The 18466-nt window shown below is 39.6% G+C and overlaps 1 protein-coding gene across 1 annotated transcript in view; it reads right to left on the reverse strand.

The window, feature by feature from the left end:
• Window positions 1-247: 247 nt before the first annotated feature.
• bach2b (BTB and CNC homology 1, basic leucine zipper transcription factor 2b) overlaps window positions 248-18466 on the reverse strand; it is an 82765-nt gene continuing 64546 nt past the window's right edge. The window contains exons 4-5 of the mRNA XM_054761094.1: window positions 13086-13292; window positions 248-11855 (exon numbers count right to left, since the gene is read on the reverse strand). Coding sequence (XP_054617069.1) covers window positions 11382-11855; window positions 13086-13292 — 681 coding nt within the window. The 3' untranslated portion in view covers window positions 248-11381. The remainder of the gene's footprint in view (window positions 11856-13085; window positions 13293-18466) is intronic.

The raw sequence follows: 18466 nt of genomic DNA on the forward strand, positions 1-18466 counted from the left end.
GCCGTCTCCAAACGCGTTTCAGAGAATTTGGCACACATCCATCGCCTCATGTTGCAGCAGGATAATGCACGGCCCCTTGTTGCAAGGATCTGTACACAATTCTTGGAAGCTGAAAACGGCCCAGTTCCTACATGGCCAGCATACTCACTGGACATGTCACCCATTGAGCATGTTTGGGAAGCTCTGGATGTGCACCAGTTCCCGCCAACATCCAGCAACTTTGCACAGCCATTGAAGAGGAGTGGACCAACATTCCACAGGCCACAATCCACAACCTGATCAACTCTATGCCAAGGAGATGTGTTGCACTCCATGAGGCAACACCCCGTCAATAAAACAAAACTGCACATTTCAAAGTGGCCTTTTATTGTGGGCAGTCCAAGGCGCACCTGTGCACTAATCATGGTGTCGAATCAGCATCTTGATATGGCACACCTGTGAGGTGGGATAGATTATCTCAGCAAAGGAGAAGTGCTCACGATCACAGATTTAGACAGATTTGATATTTTTGCTGAGTGTAGTTTGCGTTGCATGTTGGATGAACATCGACAAGAACCACATTGATATGTTATTCTTTATTTCATCAAATGAAATGGTGTCCAGACAAAAACATCATTTTTATAATACTATCAATGAAAATGAATGAAAGAGAGGTTTTCACAATAATCATATTTACAATTTATCAAGTCAAATTTATTGCCACGGCATTGACCATGAAAAATGATAGAGGAGGTACAGATTAAGCACAAAACAACTATTTTAAATGCTCAGTATTGACACGAAACTAGAAAAAACAACAACTTGAACTACAAGCTTAAAAGTGATTACGTTATGCACCGAAACTTGCTAACAAACAAGAGTCCGTATCATTTGATTAAAAAACGAAAAACAAACAAAAAAAAAGAAAACGTGTAGAAAAACACCTGATGCTGTTTGCTGATACAGTCATTGAGCAGTTTCGAGAGGTATGAATGATTTCACAGGTAGATAAGTGTGAGGAAGTCCGTACGAGTGACTTGGGGGGTGGGGACCGCGCCCCTGCATACGCTCACTCCACGCTTTCAATGCAAACTATGGCCTCTGCAACTTCTAAGGCATGTACAGTATATGGGTGGGTGGGGCGGGGGGCACTTGCATCATGTATTCACACCAACAGAGACAAGGAAATTCATTCTTCCACCGTCTAAAACCTGTCAAATTCAGTCCATCCCTAACCCTAACCCCTGAACGTAACCCCTATCCCCTGTCCCTAACCCTATCCCACATGGTGTTGTCAAATGTGACAGCTGTAAACATTTGGATATTGTTGAGACATTTTCACAGCCTGCATTCTCACTCCAACAAGATACCAGCGTTTGTTGCGTTCTTCTTAATACTACTGCTACTACTACTACTACTACTACTACTACTACTACTACTACCACTACCAATCATAATAATGACAAATAAAGTTGAGCCATCCGTGAACAAGGCATGTTTTGTTTATGTTCTTTAGAACCTTTGGAGTTGAAAAACCAGTGTTTTTTTTTTCCTTTTTACAGATGAGAAAACAAAGAGAAGACGATACAAAACACAGCAAGCAAGTAGTATCGTTCAACATGCACGATACCTGCAATATCTGCAAAGAGCAAATTGACTCAAGTTTATGCTCTGTGTGGGGGAGGGGAGGGGGGGGACTCGGTGGGCAAAATTGCACTTTGGGCCTCAAAGATAGTTTTTTTTAATTTTTTTTTTTCCGACTCTGGAAGGCCGGACGAGCGAGGCGGAGAAACACGTCACGTCTTCGCCTCTTCACCTTGGCTTGCCCTTCGTGTTTCTTCACGTTATGCTGTACATCCATCCTGACATGCACTACAACACGTTTTTTGGAATGGAACACGTTATTTGTTGTGTACAGACTCAGTATGCGACTCACAAGAAGTTAGGGGTATTTCGGATACATTTCAGGATGAACCTAAAATGTACCACTCTATAAACTTGACAGGTGAACTTAATTTGAGCTTCTGTCCGACATGTTCAATACATGTGAGTAGTACACATTGTAACTGCCTGAAGGTAAATACAGTGGAAACTTGCTTAGCGAGGTTCATTCATTCATCAGGTCTGACTCTAACCAAAACGTACTCTAACCAAATCCATTTTTCCCATAAGAAATAAGGTAAATCCAATTAATCCGTTCTGGAAAGCCATAAATGTTGAGCCAAAACATTTGTATAGTTTTACATGCATAAAACAATTCTAAATGCACATAAATGATGACTGAAAGGGATAAATGAACATTTAAGGTTACTTTTACGTTCGTTGAAGATGCGATGACGTGTTGACAAAGAGACGGACGCCACCTTGGTGTTTTGCTATGAGTTATTTCTTGAATTCGATACTGTTTCTCACCTCAAGTCTCTGCTTTTCTTTCGAAAGCGGCTGCAAAATAAGCAAAAATGGAATCGAAGAAAGTTGCAAGTAGCAGCATTTTCATAAAGATGGTGAGAATCTTTTGACTTCAAGAAATACTGTAGCTCATAGCAAAACAAGAAGGTGGTGTCCGTGTTGATCTCGCTGTCACGTCTCTGTCACATGTTCGAGAAGGTAAAAGTAACTTTAAATGTTCATGTATCCCCTTCATTCATCATTTCTATTTATTTAGAATTGTTTTATGCATGTAAAACGATAACAAGGTGTTTTGGGACTTGTTAGCTGTGTTCGTTAGCAAAGAACTACAGAGTCAACCGCTAATGACATCAAAGGCGGTTGACGGAGCTGACTTGCGCTTCCCATGTTAGCAAGCTAATGGATAAGGATGCTAACAAGGATGCTTTGTGATAAAAATACATGAACATGACACACATACAGTAAAATGTACAGTACGCAAACCAAGGCAAAATTTTGGCGTAAATTTTCCACGTTTGCCAAAAACCATGCTAATCGAGGATCCACTGTAATTGTATTTCACTACATTTAACTTTGTTGAAAAAAAGAACCGTACAGTCACACGTGTGAGCTTGGACTGAACAAACAAAACAACCAAAGAAAGATCAAAGAGTTTTTAAGGTGAAATATAAATGTAAACACAAAAGCAAGCAAAAACTGACCCTGCGGGTTTCAGGAGGTCAGTAACATTTTTTTTCAAACATTTTTTGCGGTCAAGGGAAAAGGTATCATTAACTCCCAAAACTCTAACCCGATAAAAGCCAAAATCAATGCCAGCATAAGACACGCGACATGCAAGCGGGGTCAAAGCATGAACTCTCACAAAGCCACGGACAACAGCAAAAGTAACTCCACCGACCTCCATGAAAGTCAGTGGTCATTCCAAAACGACCCAACTTGTGGTTGGATAGAATTTTCAGAATATTTTGAGTGGAAAAACGCACAGCTCAGCCGTTTATGTTCGGCGCGTAAATAAAAATACGCGATAAGAAAGCCGGAAACAGTGCGCTGCCCAAAAGATACATTTTCACCTCGGCTTGAAAGTGGAAAATGAGCAGATACGGTTTTGCATGAAGACGAATAACACGGCATATTCAGCGACTTCCTCAACCGCTCAACGGTCAACATGAATGTATCACATGACCAAGGCCCTTTTCTACACACCTTCTATCAGAAATAAGTATTTGATCCCCCTTTTAGCCCCATGCAAAGACATGAACCGTAACATCACGTCCAAATCTGAACTACAGCTTATGAATTGAATGAGTGTTGGATGCAAGAGAGGTAAGTCATTTTAGCAGCTGGTGGGGATGGTGGGGAAAGCCTCGTCGGCTCCCAACTCCCCTGACATCGTCAACCTGCCAACCAGCTCCTCCCTTGCGATTGCGGGCTGCACGCAATCGTCCATTTACAGGTGGAATGTCGCATGGAGCTCCAGACACAGGGTGAGTGATTATTATCTTGGATCTCTCCCATTCATCTTGTGCCTGAGGTGAGCTCTTTGGTCTTGCCCGTGCTGGTGGAGAGGTTTGAATGGAAGAGAGTGTCTTTAATCCACATCATGGAGGTGAGATTAGGAGTACTTTCTTAAAGGGACGGGGCCCGTTTGTGCGTTTCATGGACACGTGACAGCTCTGTGGGGGCCACGATGCTTGGTAGGGGATCAAATACTTATTCACCTCCATCTAATACGAATGACTTTACTGTATTTCATGTTATTTGGATGTGTTTGTGTGTTTGGAAGAGGGTAAACGTACAGAATCAGCATGGGATCAGATACTTATTTCCCCGCTGTATGTCCGAAACTGAAAGCAGGGGTGTCCATTTGTGGCTCGAGGCTGTTTTTTTTTTTCCCACTGGCCAGCAGCACATTCTAAAAATATAGTTTAACAAGAAAACCCCAGCAACAATATGATACAGTATTGTGTTATGACGATATGATGGGGATTTTAGGATTATTGTTTTTATATTCTCATTTTAGGAGCATGAAGTTGAAATGGTAAAGAAAAAAGACGTTCGTTTTTTTTTAAGTTGTAATATTATGAGAAACAAACAAGACAAACTTGTGATTTTTGGAAAATGAGGTCAGGGGAAAAAAGCAAGAATAAAGAAAAAATATTATGGGAATAAAGTCATAATTACGAGAAGAGAAACAGCAGAAATGTCATTTTCGAAGAATAAAGTCAAAATATTAGGAAAAAAATGCGGCAATTTTACGAGAATAAACTCGTAATATCGTAATTTTAGTAGCATAGAGTTGAAATATTAAAGAAAGTCGTAATCTTATGAGAAACAAAACAAAAAAAAGTTGTCAACTTTGGAAAATTAGGTTGCGGAAAAATTACAATGTTAAGGTAACAGAGGCAAAAAATATTATGGAAATAAAGTCATAATATAAGAAGAACATTTACTGGAGTTGGAAAATTTAAAAAAAAAACAGCTGTAATTTGACAAGAATAAAGTCAAAATAGTAAGAGAAAAAAGTTGCAATTTTGTGAGAATAAACGCATAATATTATGAGGAAAAAATAATTCATTTTTCAGTCATTTTTAGCAGCATGGAGTTGAAATATTAAAGAAAAAATACGTTTTTTTCCCCCTTAAAGTCAAAATATTATGAGAAACCAACAAAACAAAATCCAGTTGTCATTTTAGGAAAAACTTATAATATCATGGGAATAAAGTGATAATATTCCGAGAGGTAAATTTGTGAAGAAATATTTGCAAAATAAAATAAATACAACAGCAAAAATGGGGGAAAAAAGCGCAAAGAGGGAAGTTGACACTAATAATAGGCTTTAAAAAATATACAAACAAAATATATCTAACTTCTTAGCATATCTACGCACATGGGCTGCTTTACAAAATATCAAAGTGGCCCTTGCATCCTTTCACGATGTGGCCCTCGCTGGAAAAAGTTTGGACACCCCTGCCTTAAAGCAATGAGTAGGATGCATGCATATGAAAATAGGATGCTCAAACAAATGCACGTTACTTTTTATTACTCTTAACCATGACAACATACTGTACACACCTTCTTATGTCCAAATGTCATGCCACTTATTGGATTCCTCACTAAGTGTTGGCATCATTTGACTGTATCTACAGGTGCTTTCCAATTTAAAAGCGCCAGTCTTTTAGACTTTCAGAATAAGAGACGACGATGAAGTGCTACCTTACTTTTAGTGCTTTGGGGAATAAGTGCCTCAATTCATTCTTGTTTTGTCGCTGGGTGTATATTTCATTCATCAGAGTGTTAGAAAAGGACAAAAAAAAATACAATTATGAGGGGAAAAAAGCTCCGGGAGAATATGTGGGATTTCACACCCACGACCTCCTCGCTATGAGGCAGACGTGCTAACCATGCCGCCACCAATGGCTACTTTGTGTTCATACTTTGGCCTTTGCTATATTATCATTACAACTTTATAGGCTTAACCCAGAAGAAGCCATGGTGACACTTGAAAAGTGTTCCGAAGTGTTCAATACAACTTTGTGCTTGAACTCATCATCCGCCCAACGTGTCAGGTAAGCTAGCTCATTTCCATTTTTTTACCATGAAAGCTCTTTTTAAATCCATGTAACGCTACGTAATGCTTTAAAAGGGCGTCAAATGTGACAACTCAACTCGTCTGACTATATGTTTCCAGTGAATTCGTAGAAAAGAAGCTAGGAAAGTATGAAAATATCGGGCTTTTAGCCTTCAAATTGCTATGGAAAGCCTGATGTGACATATTTGTCACAATAGCAAAAGTGCTAATAAGACACTCAATAAATGTTACGCTTTCAGTGGTACATTTGCACTACACAAAAAAGTCCCAAGTTACATTTACGAATGTAAGACATACACTGGAACCTCAGTTAGCATATGCCCCAGTTAGCATGTTTTGGGGTTAACGTCAACAATGTTGCCTCGGTTTGCGTACATTATCCGGTTAGCGTACAATATGGGGGCGTGTCCGCTCATGTTATTAAAACACTGAGTGAATGCAACTGTGTCCTTCATGTATTTTTATCCCAAAACGTCCTATTATCCTATTAGCTTGCTAAAACATGGAAACAGGAAGCGGAAGTCGGAGTCATTGTCTGTCTGTGATGTCATTAGCGGTTGACTGTTGTTTTTTGCTCACACAAGTCTCACAAATGTTCACACAAAACACATTTTTATAGTTTTACATGCATAAAACAATTCCAAATGCGCATAAATAACGAATGAAAGGGCTAAATGAACATTTAAGGTTACTTTTACATTCATTGAAGATGTGATTGTTGCCAAAGACGTGATGTGACAACAAGATCAACACGGACACCACCCTCGTGTTTTGCTACTGAGTAACTGTAGTTCTTGAATTCACTAGTGTTTCTCATTTCAAGTCTCTGCTTTTCTTTTGATCACGGCTACAAAATAAGCCAAAATGGAGCCAGTGTAAGTTGTAAGTGGCCGCATTTTGAGAAAGAAGGTGGCAAACACGACTGAATTCATAAGATAACTCATAGCAAAACAACAAGGTTGATCTCGCTGCCACATCGTGTCTTTGGCAACAATCACGCCTTCATTGAAGGTAAAGGTAACCTTAAATGTTCATTTATCCTTTTCATTCATCATTTATATGCATTTAGAATTGTTTTCTGCATGTAAAACTAGAATTGTAAAACTATAAAAAGGTGTTTGTCTGTTTTTAACATGTTAGTTAGCAAAGAACGACAGTCACCCGCTGATGACATCATAGATGGGCGACGGAGGTGACTTCCGCTTCCTGTTTCCATGTATTAGCAAGCTAATAGGATGCTAACATGGACGTTTTGGTATCAAATACTAGGGATGAGTGAGTACACCGTGATCTGTATTTATATTCTGTATCACCGGCCAAATTAGAAGCAAGTAGACGTAAAAAACCCCAAAAAACGACTGGCAGTGACCGACGCAACACAAGCTGTTTTACAGCTATGTCTTGTCAAATGCACCGCGCACGTAACGAAACAAGTTTACCAACTAACTTAACTATACAAGCCGAAATACAGCGAAATGGAGAACATGAGATGGAGTCGAGCCAAGCAAGCAGCGAGTCACTGTCTGTATTGTGTCTGAAAGAGTGAGAGGCGTGGCTCCTCTCTCTGGCTGTAGGGAGCCTGTCTAGAGGGGAGGGGTGGTCGCTGTGACTGGCCAATCACAGTTGCGCGAAGAGTGAATACATAAGTAGTTACCCGATGAGGATTTTCCTTCATCGCGATTACGGATAATGGACTCGTAATGTAGTGTACGCGTTTCATGCTCGTACTCGGCACAAATGCATTATCCGGCTCATCCCTGTCAAACACACTAAGAACACAGTTGCACTCACGCAGTGTATTGATAACAGGACAAGACGCACGCCATATTGTACGTTAACCGGGTAAATGTACGCAAAACAAGGCAACATTTTCGCCGTTCGCCAAAAAACATGCCGACTGGGGCGTACGCTAACCAAGGTTCCACTGTACTTTTGTACTACATAAAAGTATCAAGTTAAGAATCCATTTATCATGAAGAATGTAACATACATGTAACGTCATACATCTTTGCGTTCATCACTAATGTACTTGCGTGCGTCATATCCACCATCATTTGACATGGAATGTCTGTGGCTTCGTATGCGTTCATATTCCAACTCTTTCCAGGAAAATATGTATGACTTTATTCTCATAATGCTTCAACATTATTCTTGGGAGTATTCTTTTATCTTTTCAAAATGTCCCGAATACTCGTGTACAATGGAACCTTGGTTAGCGTCATTAATTCGCACCAGAGTGTCTGACTCTATCTGAAACATACGTTAACTGAATACATTTTTCCCAAAAGAAATATAGGCAAATCAAATTAATCTCCCATCCAGGAAGTCAAAAATGTAACACAAAACATGTTTTTGTAGTTTTACAATGATGGTTTTACATGCAGGAAGCAGCTGAAACTGAAAACAGGAAGGTGATGGTGGTTGATCTCGCTGCTACATCGTGTCTTTGGGAACAGTCGTGTCTTCAATGAAGGTAAAGGTAACCTTAAATGTTCATTTATTCCTTTCCTTCATCATTTATATGCATTTCTGCATGTGAAACTATAATTGTAAATCTATAAAAACATGTTTCGTGTTAACATTTTTGAGTCAATCACTGATTACATCACAGACGGGCGACGTAACTTCCGCTTCCAGTTGCCATTTTGTTTAGCTAGCTAATAGGATGCTAACAAGGAAGGACATTTTGTGATTAAAAATAAGACTCATGCAGTGTATTAGCAACACAACAAGACGAGCGCCATATTGTACGCTAACCGGAGAATGCACGCAAACCGTGGCAAAATTGTGGCACACATTAGCGATGTTAACTGAAAAACACGCTAACCGTGACGGACGCTAACCGAGGTTCCACTGTATTTTCTACATTCAGGGTACATGTGAAATAATAAAAGTATCTGGAACCACAAACAAAATATACAAACAGTTTCTTCAAATACTGAGAAGTATAAAATCCATCGAAAAACAAAACCGTTTTTGCGTTAAAGACGGAGCCAAAGGTGAAGAGTTGACTTGATCTGAATGAGTGACATGTCGATGGATAGCTTATAACCGATACAAACGAGACCCCGCCTCCACATTTCAATTGGGCCAATCAGTGCACCTGCAAGAAGCGACAGGGAGATTTCATCCCAGGATGTTGTGTAACGCTCATTTTTGCATTGTTTTGTCTTCCTGGCCAGTCAGTTCGGAGTGGCTAGCGTTAGCTTCAAGCTAGGTGACGTTTGTGTTGTAAATGCTGTGATTTTATGGAATTACAGTCGTCCCTCGTTTATTGCGGTTAATTGGTTGCAGACCTGACCATGATGAGTGAATTTCCGCAAAGTAGGAATAATGTCATAGTTAGAGCTTCAAAAACTGTTTATGATTTTCTAAATACGGGTTTTAACGTTATTAGAGCCCTGGAGACATGAAATAACACCGTTTTCACTTTTACATTCCTACTATTCATTGTTTACATCAAATTGCACAGGCTAGATTACAGGGGTCACCAACGTGGTGCCCGCGAGCACCAGGTAGCCCCCCACGACCACATGAGGCGCCCGCAGGCCTGCTTTTCATTCAGGCTTTCAGTTAATAATGTGAGAACACTAGAAAGAAAAGTATTCTGAAACATAAAATGTGAGTTGTGGATACTAGCATTTTGTGAATGATTTGGTAAAACAAGCATATTTGATTTGTTTGGGTTGAAATTAGGTATGAAAATCATTTCTACAAAAATGAGGAGCTCGTGGCCATTTTCATTTTCTAAAAGCGGTTCTCGCAAGAAAAAACGTTGGTGACCCCTGGGCTAGAAGTTCACTGCAGGGACTAGCCGCTGCTAGCATAGCAAGCTAACGGGCTAACTAGTTAGCCTCTCCAATTGACTTATTCTAAACTTGTGTTTCAAGCGGAGTGGGTAAGAAGGACAAAGCAGCCAAAAACTTACCACGGAATGAGAGGAGAACCTTTTTTCCACTCGATATCAGCCAAGGCATGGCCATCTAAGCCACGGCATGTGGGCTCGGCTCTACTCGGTGGCCAGCATCCATGCAGTGTGAAAGGTAATGTAATCTAATTCAGTAATGTCTCATAACATTACTGGCGCCTAGTCACCAGAACACTGTACATGTAACTTGACTTTCAATATTTGTTGACTAATAACAGACCATAGTCAACCACGAAACGGCGATCATTTATGAATTAATAACTTTTTTGAAGCGAGGGACGACTGTAATCACGTATTATGTTGGTCTTTGAGCGTTTGCTTGTTTTTTTTTAAGTGCTTGTGGTTTTGAATTTTGCTATTGTCGCTTTTGCTGAGCTAGCTGACATTCGTTGGGTTACGTAAATGTGTAACATGGGTACAGTGAGAATGACAATCAATTATTATGGATATTACGATACAGCCAGAGCCCCGTTGTTGCCCGGTGCTGGGGTATTTGGAGCACGTGAGGTTGAAAAGGACATTTCTACATACTCTAGGTTGAGCTTAGGTTTTAACGTCTGTGCCAACTGGTTGCATGCGAACATGTCTGTCAAGATGATTTTTCCTGAGAATTAAGAACACGCTCCATGATGGGGGTGGGGGGAGGTGGCGGGGCGGGGGGGAGAGCTCACTACATGAGATGGCGAAATGAGGATTTTCTTCCGTATGCTTGGTGAAGAACACGTAAGGCTGCACCTGCCAGTCATCGGTCCATGAAGCTGCACAGTATATACATTGTGTACAACAATCAAATACAATGTATTGCTGGTTAGAGGGACTAAATATGTCACTGCCACCAATCATCTGTTTTTTTACCTTCCATACGGTGCTCAGGTAGGCAAAAGGGAATGTCATGTTTACAGCCTGTACAGAAATACAAACACCAGACACATTTTTTTTTTGCATATAAACATGTTTTACTAATGTCTAACCTCCTTGCGTACAAAAGCCGTGTTGTCATTCTTCATGAAGTACGTTGAACATTCAGAGGATTCTTTTTCCTGAGTTTGGAGTAGCTGTGGATGAAAAGCCTCACTATAGGAGCAGAAAGCGAGAGAAGAAGCATCAGGTAGAGGTAGAGAAGACCGATGGAGAAGGAATGGGAGCTTTGCAAAAGAGAGAAGGCTGCGATGCTGCTGAAAGAAAAAGGATGAGGTTCGATGTGTTTGTGGCCATAGAAGATGCTGCTGGGGCGTGTAGCACCATTGTTAAGGATTTGGTGAGAAGCTCCCCACGTGTGGTGAGAGTAGAACACCTTGAGAACAGTATTGCTGCTGTTAAGACAGAGTCTCCTTTCGACAAGAAGAAAAACATAAATACTTACAAATGTCGTTTTTCAGTGAGAACTGGCAGAAGCTGGCCATCGCAGCCACCCTGAGAAACAGGGTTTGTCAGAGGAGTATCATTCAATAAGTTAAAAAAAAAAACACACACAAACTACTTTGTCGAGTCCTTCCGTGGCTGCTCATCGGTTGTACATTTTTCCGTCATTTCCTGACAAAAATCAACCGTCACCGTCTGGTTGGATTTTTCCGTGTACAAGACGCCACCGGGGTCTTGGCTGTTCATATCGTTGTCTGCCCCGTTTCTGACCGCTGAGCCGGACTCCCCGTCCAAAGGCCCGGGAGAACCGTGGAAGCTGGGCTCAGGGGAGTCCGACTGGGCAGTGAGGTCAATGCTGGAGGTGTTGGTTCTGGTAGAAGGCTTGGGGTCAAAGGCAGCATTGTTGCTGGCAGTGGAGTTGGTGGGCCGTAGAACCGGACAGTAGTGGTGCAACGACTGAACCTGCTCTGGGCTCACCTGGACATCCTTGGACACCTCCTGTGACAGACATGAGAAATTCTCCCATAGCTCTCCCATGCAAGCCTTCAGCTGGTTCCTCTCCGTGAGAAGCTTTTCCTTTTCACACACCTGTACACACACACACACACACACACACACAGCATGAACTTGTACTTACATGTGGGGCTGCAATGCAAGTAACAATTCTGATCTTAGTCCATGCATCTGAAGCAATTCATCATTATCAGTTACACCCTAGACCAGGGGCGTCCCAAGTGTGGCCCGCGGCTGTTTTTTTTATTGTCCCGTGGCACATTCTGAAAATATAATTTAACAAGAAAATAAAAAAACAAACACCAACAGCAGCACGAAAGGAAAAATCAGCAGTAATTTTACAAGAAGGCAACATGAAGAGGAAAAAGTTGTTACCCAACAAGAACATTTTACGAGAATAAGGAGGAAAAATACCGTTATTTTAGGAGCATAAAATTGACGTATTAAAGAAAAAGCGACTACGGTTGTAATTTTTGGAAAATGAGGTTGCGTCAAAAATTATAATATTACGAGAATAAAGTAAAATAGTTGGAAATAGTTGGAAAATTAAAAAAAAAATAACAGCAGAAACGGAAAAAAACATCTGTAATTTATGAGAATAAAGTCAAAATATTACAAGAAAAAAGGTGTGCTCTAAAGAGAAAAAAGTCGTACTTTTACGAGAATAATCTTGTAATAAGAGTAAAAATAATGTCATTTTAGTAGCATAGAGATGAAATATTAGAGAAAACATACGTAATTAGATTAGAGGGGAAAAACGTCGAAATGTATGTCAATAAAGTCAAAATATTCTGGGAATAAAGTCATAATATTACGAGAAGAAAATGTATTATTTAAAAAAGTTGAAATATTTGAAAAAATTGGGAAAAAGGAGCAAAGAGTGAAGTTGATACTAATAATGGGCTTTTTTGCCTTCAGTGCATCACAAAGCTGAGATGCAGTTTTTTCTTGAAATTTATGTCACTTCTTCGCATATCTTCATGTGTTACTTAACAAAACATCAAAGTGGCAAAGTTGCATCCTTTTCACTTTTCACTATGTGGTCCTCGCTGGAATAAGTTTGGACACCCCTGCTTTAAAGCAAAAACAAGATAATGAGGAGTATGATAATAATAATAATAATAATAATAATAATAATAATAATAATAATAATAATAATAATAAACCTCTCTCAATTCTAACTCAGAAAATTGTGACTCACATTTTTGTCAGAACGGTGCAGCCCTTTGTGGAAGTGACATATCTGATGTGAAGTTGAAGTCATTCCTTCTCAAATAGAAAGGATGAGCGCTGGCGGAGACTCACCAGTTTCCGGATCTCACACTCCAGGTTCAAGATGCAGTCCAGCTTTCTCTTGCGGCAGCGTTGCGCAGCGATGCGGTTCTTGCTTCTTCGCCTCACGTCGTGGACGAACTCCAGCTGCTCTGAGGTCAATTTGTGCATTTTCACCAACATTTGGAAGTCATTCCGTGGCAGATTTGTGATTTGATCAACAGGAAATGGGAGTTTCACCTAGACAGTCCGAAAATAGACAGATAGACAGATTCAGTGTTAAAAGTGGGGGGGAAAAGTGACACTTTGCTATGATTGCCATTATTATTTCTTATAGACCAAGGGAGTCCACACTTTATTCAGTGAGGGCCACATAGTGAAAAATGAAACTTTAATATTTTGTAAAATATGCTAAGAAGTTATACATACAGTATATATATTTTAAAAATGCATTTCAATTTCGGTCTTTGTTGTTTTTTCTCATTTTGCTGTTGTTTTTTAAAATATTCCAAATATTCTACAACAAAATTTTGTTCTCATAATGTTATGACTTTATTCCCATATCATACCTTTTTCCCCAACCTAATTTTCCAAAAATTACAACGTTATTATGTTTATTTTTTTCTCATAATATTCCCACTTTTAAAAAATAATGTATTTTTCTAGGGCTGTCAAAAACAGCGTGTTAACGGCTGTAACTAATTTATTTCATTAATTACGTTCAATTATTTAGCATGATTAATGCCTACGCATCATGGCAAGCCACGCCTCTCTGTTATGACGACAGACGACGGCACCGTGTAGCGCCCTACAGAGGCACACAGCGTCTAAACGCTCTTTTCCAACTTTATTCTGACCTGAACGCATCAACAGCAGTGCAATTCCAGCAGCATATATGTATGTGTATACACCATATATGTAACACGTCTCTAGTCCGGAACGACACTTCCTCATTGTCACTCATTGCCTCGTCGTCATTGTCACGCGATGCATTCACAGACACTCCGAACATCACAACGTATTATGCGTATATGTGTGGTCTAAAAATAAACAAAGACAAAGAAAAACAATAAGTGGATATTCTTATCCATCACTTTGCAACTCTTAATGAGGAAGTGCAATTTTCTGCATTTCAGTGTATAAATAAACTCAAAAGACGTGAAGTCAACTTAAGGTACGTGGTGTCTTTGAATGTAACCCCTCATTGCTCATAATAACACGGTTAAAGTGTGATTCAAATGTTATGCTACTATTAAAGACACTAGTGTTAGGTAAATAGATTTTCACACGTTTGCTATCTTTTTAGCTTCATTTAAATGTTCAGCTAATTTGGGGCTGTGAATGCATCCAAATATATTATAATCCTGTCCTGTCTTTTATCTTTCTTTCAATAAAATACAGTAAAAATGGGCATACTTCAGACATAGTTGCAAATGGTGATTAATCATGATTAATTTAAAAACTGTGGTTAATCCGATTCACATTTTTAATCATTTGACAGCGTAACTTTTTCAAGTAATGTTTTTCATTATTGCTATTAGGGGTGCTCCGATTGATCGGCCACCGAGCAGCATCGGCCGATTTCCAAGAAAAAGCAAGCCGGTTTCGGCATATGAAGTAAAAAAGATGAAGTAAAATACAAATACAAGGCTTTTAGACGAGGCATTCAAAGATGTTGTGATGGTATGTAGTATTCTACACTGGTGTCAGTTATGTTACTGTAATGTTGGGTGAGACACACAAGCACCAGAATTGATCACCAGAACAACAGGCTTTGATTTCAGGTTTGCATGATCTCACAACCGCACATTGATATTGAACACAGGCTACTGTTGAAGCAACTCTGAAACTCCCGATGTCACTTCCTGTCTGCCCCTCACTTAAACTCCTTTAGCACCGGGACCCATTTACAGCAACACACATGTACAGTATATGTCTTGTGTTCAATTATTGTGTCTACTCTATAGGTAATAGGAGTGTAAAGGTGACTATAGGGGTGTTATTTCATGTCTACAAGGCTCTAATAATGTTAAAAAAATTTTTAGAAGGTCTTAAACAGGTTTTCTGTGCTATAATTACGAAACATTCCATTTATAAATAAGGAATCCTACTTTGCGAGAAATTTGTTTAACGCGATCGGGTCTGGAACCAATTAACCGCGATCAACGAGGGATTGCTGTAAACCACAGCATAGCAGCACAGCATAATAGTGCAATATACAGTACATAGTTCCACTATAATTCCACTCAAACTGGAAGGTGCAGACTTCAAACTGCCTACGAGCTTTTAGATGGTGAAAATTGATCAAATAATGTTCACCGTCATACGTCATTAGAATAGACTTTCTTTCTCTTAATGTTTTGACTTTACTCTCGTAAAATTGCAGCTGTTTTTTCCATTTCTGCTATTGTTGGTTTTTTTTTTTTAATTTTCCAACTATTCCAAATTTCTCCTTGTAAATGTTCTTCTCGTAATTATGACTTTATTCCCATAACATTTGGACTTGTTACATTATAACTTTTTCTGCAACGTAATTCATTTATTTGTTGTTTTGTTGTTGAAAAAACCTTTTTTAAAAATATTTCATCTTTATGCTACTAACATTTTTTCCTCATGATATTCCATCGTTATTCCTGTAAAAGTCTGACTTTTCCTCATTAGATGACAACTTTTGGACTGCTGATTTTTCTGTTTTTGCTGTTGTTTTTTAAGTTCTTATATTATTATGATATTACATATGATTATATTACTTATTATTTTTATTATATTTATTTTAAACATTTTTGTTCTTATATTTTATAATTCTTACATTTATTAGTTCTTATAAATAAATGACAGCTGCTCGCCACAAATGGCCACACTTTGGACACCGTTGCTTTCGGGTAAAAAGCCGATATCAAGCATCTATTATTTTGTCATTGTGTGAAAAAAGGTCTATTTTGTTGTTTGTTATTTGCGGAACAAGAGCAGTTTGAGTTGTTGAAAGATTATAAAACATTTGTTTTTATGCTCATATTTAAATCAATGAACATTGGATAGTTTGAGTGTGTTTAAGGTGAACGATCAAAGTAGTCTACGCATCCTTACATTTTTATTTATGCCGACCTTTGTGGAAAAAGTTTGGACACCCCTGGTTTCCTGTAATTTACATAATTTATGAAAATGTGTATCTCATTCTGTTGTTGGGGACAGTCGGTCCCTAAGGACCCAACTTTGGAATCAGAGGGCGCTTGCTTGTGCAAGACACCATTTGACCACAGGATGGCAAAAGAGTTCACAGGAAATCATCCCATATAAGCCTTCACGAGCTCCAAGAAGAGGTGCATTCTCACACAAGGAGGAAATGTGCCAGAAGAGCAGATGGAGGAGGGGCAACGACTTGTCAACATGACGCAACTCAATAGCAGGTGATTCCTGGAGACAATCGGGATAAGCCAGCAAGCGCTTCTTCTGGACATCGCCTTTCTGCTTGTCTTGTGGAGCTACAATAAGCTGGTCTCTTTCCCTCAGGTGATGGCAAATCCTGTGATAAACACATCATAGGCACCATGTGCCCCGGTGGTATCAGCATGCACCAGGGAAGTGCAGCTTTAGGTGGCAAGGCAAGCAGCAGAGGAAGACACCCAGAAGGTTTGGCAGAGATGAGAGGAGCTACAGCGCTCTCTCATCTCTCACAACAGCAGCCTCTGCAGCTCGGGAAGAACAAAGTCAAACACTGAAGGAAGAGGAAAGTAAGAAATACAACTCCTGTCTCTCACTTTAGTGTACCTGCACACCTGGGATGCTGGAACTTACCTGTCAAAAGTTGCATTTGAAAATAAGGGACATTTTCCAGAAAATGAGGGAAAATAAGGGAAATTCTGGTGTTCCAAAGACCCGATTGCCAACTGTGTTGTTATTTTACGGCTGTGCTTCGTTTATTTAGAAGGTCTAATTTTACCGGCTACAGGACGTGTTACGCCGAAACTGTGCTTTTTTTTTTTCTTGAAAAATATGGGGAAAACGGGAGGGTGCCGGGAAATATGTGCAAAATATGTTAGTTTCTCAGTTAAAACGGGAGGGATGTGCCGGAGCGGGTTTCTCCACGAGGCACCACCTACTATTAGGTATATTAGGTATAATATTAGGTAATATAGCACTGAACCCAGGACTACTCATAACAGAATTTAACTTGCATCTTGTTGGTATATCATATCTGTACAGTAATCCTTCATTTATGGTGGTTAATTGGTTTCAGGCCCGACCGTGATTAGTGAATTCTCGTCAAGTAGGATTCCATATTAATAAATGGAATATTATCGAACTTAGAGCATAGGCAACCTGTTTACGACTCTAAATAACGGTTTTTATCATTAGAGCCACCTAGACATGAAATAACACCCCTATAGTCACATTTACACTTCTAGTAGACATAATAATAGAAAATAAGACATATAACTCGTGCTTGTGCGTGTTGCTGTAAATGTCTTCCAGTGTTGGGCCTTAAGTATTTTACTTCATTCAGCCATTTCATGCTAAAAAATGCTTAATTTAGGCCAAAAAATATGTAAAATCTGCTTAAATATAATACGAGTATAATATTTACCATGACTACTAATTAATACATTTTTGAAAAACTGAGCAAAGCTGCAAAATTCAAAGCACACAGGGATTACTATAACTATTTTCACCAATCAATAATACCTCACTATGCTGTCCCATAATAACAGCAGATGCAGGACAAGACAGGTAGTCAGCTACAAACTTGACACAAATTGACTTTACCATACACCCAACAAAGACGAAAGTACTTAGAACACATGCAACAAATACAAACCAAGCCACCAACTGTAAGAAGTGGAAAGTTTGTTAAAAGCTAGGGCAGCCAACCATACCTCTCTGATAAAAAGATCTTCGACAAAGATAAGGATGTTAAACCTGTATGAATCTGAACCACGACGATCCACCGTCACCATCACTAGAAGAATCCAGACGTGTACAAGCTTTTCCTTACGAGGAATCCAAAGAACACGTTATCCAGATGTGATCAACAAGCAGGAGTTATGGGAAAGTAAGCAGCCCGCAAAACAGGAAATACTTCAGAGACGCTGTCCTTGACTAGGACACACCCTCCGAAAACCAACCCAAAACATCAGGCCAGCACTCAGCTGGAAACCACAGGGCAAAAGGAACGGGGCCGTCCAAGAAATACCTGGCGACGGGGCCGAGAGGCTGATGTGCGGAGGTTAGAGGGAAGTGGAGAGACACCACAGGACTGGCCTCGTTGGAGGACTCTTGTTACTCTATGTCCCAAGAGTGATGATAGATGTAAGAAAGTTCCTGTAAAATTAATTTTCATGTCAACCTGTTGCTGACGGCGCAAATCTATTTCCTTACATAAGCCACCAGCAGCACCATGCAGCATCAAAGCTGTA

This window comes from Dunckerocampus dactyliophorus, chromosome 19, assembly GCF_027744805.1.
Source record: "Dunckerocampus dactyliophorus isolate RoL2022-P2 chromosome 19, RoL_Ddac_1.1, whole genome shotgun sequence".
Classification (NCBI taxonomy): domain Eukaryota; kingdom Metazoa; phylum Chordata; class Actinopteri; order Syngnathiformes; family Syngnathidae; genus Dunckerocampus; species Dunckerocampus dactyliophorus.